General features: G+C 35.5%; 1 protein-coding gene across 6 annotated transcripts in view; it reads right to left on the bottom strand.

Moving 5' to 3' along the window:
• The window catches only part of LOC138716204 (ATP-binding cassette sub-family G member 1), a 372,962-nt gene that overhangs the window by 47,651 nt on the left and 312,811 nt on the right, over positions 1-12,500 (bottom strand). For all 6 annotated transcript variants that reach the window (XM_069849057.1, XM_069849050.1, XM_069849071.1 and 3 more), the window contains one exon: positions 7,119-7,308. In XM_069849057.1, the coding sequence (XP_069705158.1) occupies positions 7,119-7,308 (190 nt within the window). The remainder of the gene's footprint in view (positions 1-7,118; positions 7,309-12,500) is intronic.

The following is a 12,500-nucleotide window of genomic DNA, read 5'->3' as shown; positions in this document are numbered from 1 at the left end:
GAATCTTGCAGTGTAATATAAGCTTCCGCCTGAAGAAAGAAAGGAAGTTATTAAAAATAATTTTATATTTATCTACAGTGCGGTATGCGGTCAGGAACCATAACGACAATAATTATAATATTGTTACGTGCGTCATACCGTGAATACAGATGTGACTGAGAATGCTAGTGATTACAGAATTACAGACGTTCCATTGTTTAGAAAAAGGGAATTTCGGCCTTTGTAATGTTTACTTGAAATAATTTTTCGGTGAACAATTTATGTTTAAGGTATGCTTTTATATTTCTCACACAAATTTTCGTTTTATTACGAAAGACTTACAATGACAATGTACCATTTTACAAAAGACCTTGTAAAAAAGTAATTATTTCAAGCACGTATTAAAGTTTCCTTCATACGGCTCATGAAAGTCACAGGAGAGCAGGGAGGTAGAGACCTGTACATTCTTAGCTTTGGCTCTGAAAGTTATGGGATGTCAACTTTTCCACGGGCATGGTCTACAGCAGTGTTTTTCAATCTTTTCCGTAATTTTAAAATATCATTTTTCCAGTTTTTGGGCATTTTTTGCATTTTTGGCACCGGAATTTTTATTTTTAATATATGAAAAATACTAAAAGGGCGCTTTTTAGGCACAAACATACTAAATGTTTATTTTGCTTATTTTTCTTTTCGATTTGTGTTTATGCTTTTTTTGTGTAAAACTACAGCCCTAGCATACATATATAAAATAGGGCTACCCCCATTGGAGATACAATAATAATAATAATAATAATAATAATAATAATAATAATAATAATAATAATAATAATAATATACTAAATGTTATGTTTTATTTAACGACGCTAGCAACTGCCGAGGTTATATGAGCGTCGCCAGTGTGCCGAAATTTTGTCCCGCAGGAGTTCTTTTACATGCCAGTAAATCTACTGACATGACCCTGTCGCATCTAAGTACACTTGAATGCCATCGACCTGGGCCGGGATCGAACCCGCAACCTCGGGCACAGAAGGCTAGCGCTATACCAATTGCGACACCCAACTCAAATATAGATTTAAGGCACTTATAGGCTTTATGTTATTACTGGCGTTTTAGGTCCTATAGAATTTTAATAGGGGGATCCCATGTACAGTAGTGGCAAAAAAAAAAAAACCGGACCGACCCTTGTAGCTGATTTCAGAGCCTTGTTCACTCCAGAGCACGGTAGACTGGTAACTAAGACTTTCGTGGTTCGAATCCTGCCTGGGAAGGAAACTTTTTTTTTGTTCCTTATTCAAATTTATTCCCAATACTTTTCGATTGCTGGTAAAATTCATGTTCTGGGAATAATAAGTTAATTAAGTAGTAAAATATCGCTGCAATCGAAAAGTATTGGGAATAAATTTGAATAAGGTACAAAAAAAAGTTTCCTTCCCAGACAGGATTCCAACCACGAAAGTCTTAGTTACCAGTCTACCGTGCTCTGGAGTGAACAAGGCTCTAAAATCAGCTACAAGGGTCGATCCGGTTTTTTTTGCCACTACTGAACTTGAAATGTAGAGACATCTGAATAACATAGTCTAGAACGTAGCAAACAAAATAGGTACGGGTCGGCCTGAGTGGCGCAGTTTGTAGAGTGCTGGTCTTTTGTGCCCGAGGTTGCGGGTTCGATCCCGGCCCAGGTCGATGGCATTTAAGTGTGCTTAAATGCGGCAGACTCATGTCAGTAGATTTACTGGCATGTAAAAGAACTCCTGCGGGACAAAATTCCGGCACACCGGCGACGCTGATATAACCTCGGCAGTTGCGAGCGTCGATAAATAAAACATAATTTAAATTTAATTTAAAGTAGGTACGGAACTAGTTCCTAGTCATGATATGGGTTGGAATTAATAGTCAACGCCAGTTCTGCTGAGGGCTGCGAAGTTACCTACACATGCTACAAACTGCTGTGCAACACAAATGGAAAGGATTTGTGTTATGGATGGAGTTACATTCTTCGCGTTAGGGAATGCTTGACTGAGATTTATCGGGATCAGTGGATCTGGCGAGGGTAGCCAATGCTGTCCGCTCCACTTGAATGGCCACTTCGAAATCCAGACCTTTCCACATGTAATAATTCCTTTTGGAGCTACCCTATATGCATAAAGGAGAGATCAGCCTCATGGGCTAGTGTTCAGAGCTTGTGACTACAGTTCATGAGGTCCCGGGCTCGATTCCCGGTAGACACAGGAATTTTTCCTAAAAGGGGAATATTCCTGTGTTCGTCCATGGTCTGGAAATTAGGTTAGGTTTAGGTTTAAGACCTCTCCTGACACTTCATAACCATCCTATCATAATATCATCGGGGCAGCGTAACTCCGCCTTCCAGGCGCTCCAACCTCAGAAGTGGGTTACAAATAAGCCATTGCCAGGAGAGACCAGAGATGTCAAATTAATGACAACCTGGTGGGGAGAGAAACATTTATAAAGGAGATTGTTGCATAATAGTTCTACCAATATTCACTGATGTACCGTACTTATGCAGTGAGACGTGCTTTTAGTTGTATCACCCGCAATTGTTCCCGAACATGGCGCATAATCATTCTGTGACAAATATAAAGGAGCACAAACAAATCCACTGGATTCCTAAGAATGTAACTGTAACACCCATTTGTGCTGTCAGTAACCAAGCTTCAAAGCAGAGTAACAAGACATTATGGACACACTGTATATTAAATATGTACTACATACTATATCTATTTTCTTCTCAAAATGGGACATGACATTAGCGCTGCGAACGGAAAAACAACTGAATATCACGTAGCATGGGAGGCTTGTTGCTATGGTAACAACGGTTAAGTTGCCAACGTTATAGTTCCCACGTGGTGAGTGCTCAATAGCTCTTCTGGCGTCATTTGTTGTGCACACAATTTTAATATTAATTCTCTATCGATATTTGTATTGTTTTATACTTTCGCGTCAATTGTTAATGAATGTTTTAACGTCTAACGTAATATGCGCGCGGTCGTCCAAATTGACAACATAATGCTGTAGTTCCAACCTCTGCCATTTAACTGTCATGTCCCATCTTTCAAAAAACAGGTATAGTGACAACTTCTATATGCTAAACGAATTCTGAATCACCAGCTACTATGTGGCAACAGGGTCTCGACTCACGGGGACAAATGTCCCTTCCGGTTTTGTAGTTACTAAGCTTGAAACCGGTATAGAGCAGCGATGTCAAAGTAAATGACCTTCGCTCCACCCTACGCCCCCGGACTAGGTTCGGAAGCAGAAGAAACATACATGACATTTTTTAGTCCGGTTGTTACGGGCGCACATTTTTAATTGAGAGTAAAATGACGATAATGATGATGATGATAATAATATTAATAATAATAATAATAATAATAATAATAATAATAATAATAATAATAATAATAATAATAATAATAATACACTGTAAACAGTGTTGCCAACTCTGGTAAATAAAATTACCAGCCATTTTACACACTCTAGTTTGGATGAATAGGCCTATATATATAATATACTAAATACAGAATTTGGCATATGATAGGGCTATGAGGGAAAAAATAATAAATTGAGAAACAATCTTGCTTCGGAGTTCAAAAATGCACTTTTTAATTTTGTATTTGGAGCTTGAAACCACAGGCTTAAGAATTTCATTTTCTTTTCCTATAAAACGATGAACTTCTACACAACTAAATTTAAGATTTTCCCTAGTACAAAGTTCAACTTTTATTAAGTCCACAGTTAAACGATTCCTACCAATATTCCATAAGATATTCTGAATGCACTCTCTACAAAAGAGTTGCTTGCAGGAATAGCGAACACGTGTTGAACAATGGCACCATTCTTATTTGAAGGGTTCAGAACCATAGTGGGCCAAGCGCCATTTACTAAAACCGTAGAAAACAAGGGTTAAAATGAAGTTATTACCATAAAGTTATTACCATAATTCAATGGAAACTAAATGATATGTCAATCTTCAATAAACTATGGTATTCACTTAACTTTAACCCTTGCTTTCTCAGTTTTTAATAAATGGCGCTTGGCCCACTATAGCTCTGAACCCTTCATTTGTGGTGATTTATCTGAGGCATCCTTATCCTGAAAATATTTACACTATTTTATAAAACTTGTCATAAATATGTGCATCTTTCACAAAGGAAAAATCCTCGACATTTAACTAGCACAGTTCATCATAGAGTATAGGTATATTCATCTAGTTGCAGCCCTAGTTTTTGTCTAATACGTAAATTTTCTTCCACGTTTCATGTACAACCATTAAGTATTCAGACTAAAGAATTACAGGTTAAAATGTCCCAAGAAATAGAGGAAAATCTCTTTTAGCGTATATCTATCGTCAATTTGCAAAAGGGGACACGTCCAAAATGACAAAGTGTTGGGAAATCGTAAAAAAAAAAACCAAAGCAGACTTAAAAAATTAAAATGTTCATAGATCCTGAATGTATCTATCCATAGTGATCTAATTAAAAAATATATGAATATTTTAATTTGTTTTTTTAAGTAGGTTATTTTACGACGCTTTATCAACATCTCAGGTTATTTAGCGTCTGAATGAGATGAAGGTGATAATAACACTGAACAACAAGTTTTTACTTTTCGTCTTGCTCCGAAATAAAAATAGGTGAATATTACTAATATGTGTGCCCTAAATCTGAATTTAAAATCCAAATTGCTCCATCACGTACCATTTTCCGGGGAAAATGAATTGAATTTTTTATGAAAAAAAAATATTTTAAAATTTTCACTGATACTGGTAAAATTACAACACACTAGGGATCCAAAATGCCTCATAATATTTAAAAAATGTGTACTGGATACAAAACTGATGTTACATAATTTAAAACACAACAATAAAAATATTTCATGTGTATGAGAAAAATTCCGAAATTTTACTTACAATTAAAAGAATCTTCTGGATGACTTCTGTTTATAACTAGACCCGGGACTGTATTTTACAAGGAACCAATAATAGTCTGTAAGCATGCTGGATAATGATCTTCTTTTATATCGACTTTCCATTTCAGATATTTCTTAATGAAATCTTTCCCCATGCTCGTCATTTACCGCTCCAAGATTAGGAGAAAAGAAATCAAAATGAGAATGTAAAAAGTGTATTTTGAGAGACATATTACACTCATTTTGTCATATGGCTTTAACATGGTTTCTACAACAAGTTCTATGTAGTTGTCTGCCCTAGAATTTCCACGAAAATTTGAGCAAACATGTTTGAAAGCGCGTCATGCCATTTTTCCTGTAACGGAAAGTTTTTCCTCAAACAAAAAGTCAGCCATAACTTTGTGAATTTGTAGACCGATGAAAATGCCCTCTTTTAATTTGCCTTCACTCAAACTGGTAAACTTTTCCTTTAAATACTGAAAACCACACCCTTGTTTGTTCATTGCATAGACCTCACTTTGAACTGTTATGAAATTTACTGAATGTAAGGGACCAATATCTGTTCATTTATTAGAAGTACTAAATAACTTCCCAACAACCATAAGAAACCGGATATAGGTCATAAACTCATAAAATACATTAGGTTTTGTTTTGGTTTACAACCTCCAACCCGCGCCACATATTTCCTAGGGAAGTGCTTATCGAAAAGTGAAATCATAGTATATCTAAAAACCTTTACGTGCTACGAAAAAAAAAGAGATGCATTTTCGGATTCAGCGCACACCAAACCATAAGCAACAGATTCTTTTAAATCGGAGTAAAATTTTTGTTGTTCAGTGATTGAGAAAGTAAAATATTTTGTGCGAGATCGTGCGTATTTGCTTGATTTCCGCACAAAACCAATCCGCGGTAAGTCTAAAATTCCACATTCAGTATTCCCAACCTAACACACATAACAATTTCCCTCTTCTTACCGCTTAAAGTGACATATTGATTTTACTGCCTTAGGCTCTTAACATATTATTTTTAGAGACTTTCAATATAGTAATAATTATAAATTGGAAACTTACCACTGCATTTTCACCTAAATTGGAATGTTAATTATTGTTTTTAAATATTTGCAAAAATTAAGTAAACTCTACAACTCCACTAAAGTTACTGGATTCGTGATGCAAGTAACATTAAGGAAGCCGTGAAAAAATCAACAAGATTGCAGATGCCGATGTTATTACTGCAATATGTTATATAAATAATATTGTTAAAATATTAAAAATGAAAAATAAACCATTACATAACCTTACCGTTTGTTTTAAGTTCGCATTTATGGACTGGGGGGAATAAAAGGACAGACGTATATCACGGCCTGCTGGAGTATAGTAAACACAGAAAACATTTTAAAGCAACAATGTTGAAGAGAGATATTTTTGTTTTGCAAATTTGCCGTCATTGAACAGAAACCAAGATGGATATTTCATTGCAACTAATTAGAAATTCGTCTTTCAGGTATGTAATAAACGATCTTCGCACAAAATAATGTACGATACACAAGCGGTATGTTTTCTTTCAATTCTCGGAAATTAAAAAAGCTCAACTACGTTTCGCTTTTTCAAACTTTTCCTCGAACATGAAAACTTCAACATACCGCTCTTGTAACGCATATTACTATTTCGGAGACAATCATCTCTGATTGCATGTAACATGCTACAAAAAATCAGGGATAAAAAAAGTTAAAGTTAAAGGTATCCCCGTAACATGCCATGAAGGCACTTGGGGGGCATGGAGGTAGAGCCCCATGCTTTCCATGACCTCGGCACTAGAATGAGGTGGTGTGGTCGGCACCACGCTCTGACCGCCTTTTACCCCCGGGAAAGACCCGGTACTCAATTTTATAGGAGGCTGAGTGAACCTCGGGGCCGTTCTGAAAGTTTGGCAACGAGAAAAAATCCTGTCACCACCTGGGCTCGAACCCCGGACCTTCCAGTCCGTAGCCAGCTGCTCTACCAACTGAGCTATCCGGCCGCCACAAAAAATCAGGGATACTGTGATTATAAATTAAGACTTTATAGTAGTACATATTAAGTTTTTTGACTTGTTCCATATTCTAGCTGTGACGCAATGTACGAATACCATGAAATGTTAATAAATACAATACAATACTGCAGCTACTGGATTCTTCATGTTGGCGATGTGTATAAAATTACAAATTGGCTTACCAGTAATTGCCTGGCCTTGGGTGAAAGGCTGTCTCCTAGCTTAAGGCTGGCACAGACGTTCATTATCTCGTTCACCGTGAACAGGGGCGCTAGATAATCATCCTGCATAATGAAACACTTTAACGTCTTCTCCTTTTTCTTGGCGAGGGACGACCCTGTGTACTTTATCGATCCTTCCACGCCACTCGTTCTGTAAAGTACATAAAATATACAATATTTATTTATTATTTATTTATTTATTTTGGTGTAGTTAAGGCCATCAGGCCTTCTCTTCCACAACATCAGGAATAGAAATACAATAATAGAAATAAACAGAAAAAACACTATATACAAAGTAAAGCTACACAAGAAATAAAGAGAGAGAGAGAGAGAAAACACTATAAACAAAGTAAAGCTACACAAGAAATAAAGAGAGAGAAAAAACACTATAAACAAAGTAAAGCCACACAAAAATATAACCAGGTTGCAGTCACACAAACTTTAAATGAGTGATTAAGTATCATAATTAATTGTATCCTAACTAATTAACTAACATAAATAAGAAACGTGCAATTTTAATCTAGATTAAAAAAGAAAAAGAAAAAAAAACACAAATCAATACTTCTAGCAATACCTAAAAAACATTAACTAAGACAAAATTTTCCAATTTAATTTTGAATTGTGATAAAGTCCGGCAGTCCCTGACGTCATTAGGTAACGAATTCCAGGGGCGAGCTATTTCTACAGTATAGGAAGATGAGTATAAAGACGTTCTATGATGAGGGATAGAAAGAAGTGCTTGATGTCGGTTTCGAAGAGTTGTAAGAAATTGAAAGCGCGATAACAGATAATTCGGAGTAGAAGTATGCATGATTCTAAACAGAAGAGACAGTGAATGTATTGTTCTTCGTTCCTTCAGACGCACCCATGAAAGTAGGGTTACCATGAGAAGAAATTCTATAGGAGGACATGGAATCTCAAATAAGAGGACATTGTTGAAAAAAAGGAGAACTTATTAAAAAATTGGTATGAACAAAATCAGAGATAAAAACAATGAAAGTAATTGATTAACTAGCGGACTTACTCGTGTTAATTATGTAAGTCTGTGCGGCTTACAGCTGTTTCGGTGCTTCATCACACCATCCTCAGAGCCTACTACTGTACTCCAACCTCGAGAAAGTCTCTGGGGAATGAGACGAAGCGGGGTAATGCTGTGAATGAATTTTGATGTCATAAGATGTCATAAGGTCACACACGTGGGTACTCATATCTCTATTGGCTAGCTCTCACAGCACAAATGATAACATTGATACACATATATTTATACTACCCTAGTTAAAAAATTAGATCACTGTTAATCTCCTGGGGTGCTATTCATAGCCATTTCACTAGCCTGCGCTACGAGCGTGCTAAATTAGCCCCGGCTATCGACTGGTTACTTGTACAGGATTCATATCATATTATATCGCTAACACTGGTTTATGAATATGAAAAACGTTAGTTCGCTGATCATCCACCGGAAGCCCGCGCTAAGAATGTCTATGAATACGGCCCCTGGTCTTTTAATCTCTCCATACAGGAAATAACATATGCAGGAGAGCGCATGGTTTTTAAACTGACGTTATAACGGTAATATTATCTATCTACTTCGTTCCAATAGATGACACAATAGTAAGCACATTCCTTTCACGGTTGATCTCCTGGTTGGAGAACGGTAGATCTCGGTGTCATCTCGAACTTCTCTGCCTGTTGTGTGGGTGCGTTTGATTGTTGAAAAGTGTTGCAAAGTGGAGTCAAATAGTGTGTGTTACTGAAATTGATCTGTGTGTTGAGAATTTGATCTGGGTGTGTTTTAGTGTGTTTGTATATTTCGTATTGTTCTAGTGTGTTGAGTGTTAAAAATAGTGTACACAAGATTCAAAATGGATTAGAACAATTCAAAATAGCCTATAGAAACACACTAAAACACAACTCGATCAAATTCTCAACACACAGATCAATTTCAGTACACACACACTATTTGACTCCACTTTGCAACACTTTTCAACAATCAAACGCACCCACACAACAGGCATAGAAGTTCGAGATGACGCCGAGATCTAGTAGGCTCTGAGGATGGTGTGATGAAGCACCGAAACAGCTGTAAGCCGCACAGACTTATATAATTAACACGAGTAAGTCCGCTAGTTAATCAATTACTTATATTCAAGTCTTAAAAGTAGTGTACGCAAGATTCAAAATGGATAAAAACAATGGCTCACCTTAGTCAGTTTTCTCACTAGTTGCTGGATCAGTTTTACATCTGTACCCTACTTATCCGTGGAGCCCACTTTGTGCACAAGAGCCTGAAGGGACCAACTTATATCTTGTAACAAATAACTATGGAACTGTTCACAGGACATGTCCTTGAAATTATATTTCACCATGATGATACCTCTGACTGTCTCCGTTAGTATACGGGTTCGATCCCCTCAAATATTAATTGTTATCATAACAGATATTATTCTGTAGGACCAAAAATAATAAAAAAAAATCTTTAGTAAATTCAGAATACTAATTAATTAAAGAAATGATATTCCTGAATAGTTCATTCTTTATCTGTAATATTCTTTTACCCTTAAAACTCAAGAATGGTATTTTACAAACAACTTCAAATTAGTGTAATTCTGAAAATATTGAGATTAGGACAAATGTTTCTGACATTTTTTGCTCAGAATGTCTTCGGAAATAAGCTCCGTAAGTGGCGGTAAATCCTCGTGAATCACCCTGTATAGTAACTTATCTTAATGTACACAAAAGGCTATTAGATTTATGAACTTACGGTTATGGGAAATGAATTTGGAAAAATTTGTTATCTGGCATAGGTTCATTCTCTCACTGAATCTTTAGACACCGACTTGTACTTTCAGACCATTTCAAATGCGCACTGTGAAAGCTATTGCGTGCGATTTTGATATGGAAATAAATGGTAACAAATGATAACACGTTTATAAATATATTTATTATGAGTTACAGAAATGTATAGACTATCCATTCTAACTAAAGAATACCGTGCATCTATATATGACCTTCAATGTAATGTATTTCGTATCTAAAGATAATAAATAAATAAAACAGGAAAAGGAACTCTAGTAAAAAGATTTTGATAATTTCAAATCTAAACTTTGATATGCGTTTTGTGTAGGGTTATAGGTTTGTTCCTTGACCTGTACGTATATAGTTTATATTCGTATCCTTGAATGTAGGTATATTAAATAGTAAAGTTGATGGTAAAACTTCATAAAATCACACTACATTAGCAATAAAAATTTTAATGCAATGCAGAACCCTAAAGTAAATTTACGAGACATGTATTACATTTTATTCTTTCGTACGATCAAAAAAAGATATAGCCTAAACGTATTACATAACACCACACCTGCAAAACAGTGGTTGAGTTTATAAATACACCTTGCCTTGCAAGCGATGGAATCTATATCATTATACATTTTATGCTATAAGTAATAAATTACCACTTTACGAAGACTGTATCGTATGAGTCGTTCGTAATTATCATCAATATAATCATTATCATCGTCGTAATTAAGAACAAAAACAGCAATGCGGATTATTTCTAAGTTCTGCTCCGATAATAAAAAAGTCGCTGTTGTCCGGTAGAGCATGTTGCGTATTTCTTGAGGCGGTATTGATAAATTCTTAACCTGACGTGAAAAACATTTACTCTACCTAAAAAAAAAATTACTTATTTAACATAATCACTTTTCTATAGCCTACACTTTGCAGAACGATTATACAGTGTGATTCAGAAATAAACTCACAACATTGTCTGGAATTTTCCTTAATTCAAAAGAACACAAAAACAAAAGGTTTCTGTCTTCTAACTCATATACTACCTTACATCGAACTGTTCAACTAACTAGATGCAAAATCAGAGCATAGCTCCTAATATCTCTTGAATTAGGTTGAATTTACATACTTTTATGTAGGGGAGACTGTTATACCAGCGAATAGGGATTATAAAGAATGGACACTGAGCGAATTTTCCTGTGTTTTGTTTCTCTGTGCGCCAGCGGCTAGTTACACTTTCAAGCGCTAGAGGTAGTGTAATCGAGCATACGCTAAGATAATAATTGAGAATAGAATTAAGGCACAGGATCCAAACATCGCCTCCCTTATTGCATAATCCAGTAACGCTTTGCTTCAAATAAATTCAAGTTAACAGCTTTTCCATATTTCTCAGTGACAAACTAGTTGTAATAATAATATTTTATATTTCAGATATCATAAATTATATTATAAAATAATATAATGCATTATAAAATTAAGTATCGAATTCGTTTAATATTTGTATATAATATAATATAGGTATATGGTTTTACTTCTCGTAAGAGTTTTGTTTTTCCATTTTCAGCGGTATCAAATCATTACAAATTTTAATTGTTGTAGGGGTCAACGTCTGAACTCTCATTATAAAGGAACTCTAGAGTCTAGACATTACAGTTAATGACGGATTTATTATTTTATGGATCCAATTTATTTTATTTGAGTACATAATGTACCTAGATGTATTAATTATATGTGTTATATTTCCGCTGTGTCGACTGCTAGCTGGTGTGATGTCAGCGCCAACTCTAGGGAGAAAGCAGAATATGACGCTCTAGCTGGCTTGAAGGTCATTGAAATCGGTACGGCTACATCAAAGGTACCGACGCGAAGTGTCCATTCTTTATAATCCCTATTCGCTGGTTATACCTTTAGCATAGTGTACCTTTGAATATTTTTTGTTTTTTAATTTTTGCTGCTACCTAGAGGACTCAAAATGAAGTAGATTGTAGAGAAAGCCGCTAAGTAGCTCTGGTCGTAGTTTCAGTTTGATTTATTGCAAAGTGTGAGTTCCGTAGAAAAAGAAGTTTTTTTAGTACCAAAAGTAAACATTTCGTTCATTGATGTATGTTTTCTAATACAAAACCAGATTGCATTTGTTAATATCTTTCAAGTACAGTGTGTTCCCTATCATCTGGTGAGTAATAACATATTTTAATTTGCATGATGGATTTGACTCTCTTAGTTTGTTTAAACGTGCACCCTCTTGTACCTTTGAACACAAAACATCTTGTACCATGGAACATGTTCCAAATTACACGATACAATCGGTTTTTGTTTTTCTTTTATTTTAAGGTCGTCACGAAGTAAGTCTGGAATTAAAAAGGTCCTCAGTTGATTCGGATGCCTTGAAGAAAGCTGTTGAAGCAGTTATTGCTCCTCCAGGAAATAAAATCTCAATCAGAGAAGCCTGCTGTGGTTTATGATTGCAAATACATTTTAAATATGATTGTCAGTTTTTACAGCTATATTCCCTCCTATATTACAAGAGTATACGTTCCAAGGTGCATGATCCTGTTG

Source organism: Periplaneta americana, chromosome 2 (genome assembly GCF_040183065.1).
Source record: "Periplaneta americana isolate PAMFEO1 chromosome 2, P.americana_PAMFEO1_priV1, whole genome shotgun sequence".
Classification (NCBI taxonomy): Eukaryota; Metazoa; Arthropoda; class Insecta; order Blattodea; family Blattidae; genus Periplaneta; species Periplaneta americana.
Note: the sequence above shows the minus strand (reverse complement) of the source record. Positions and strands in the feature narration are given on the sequence as shown.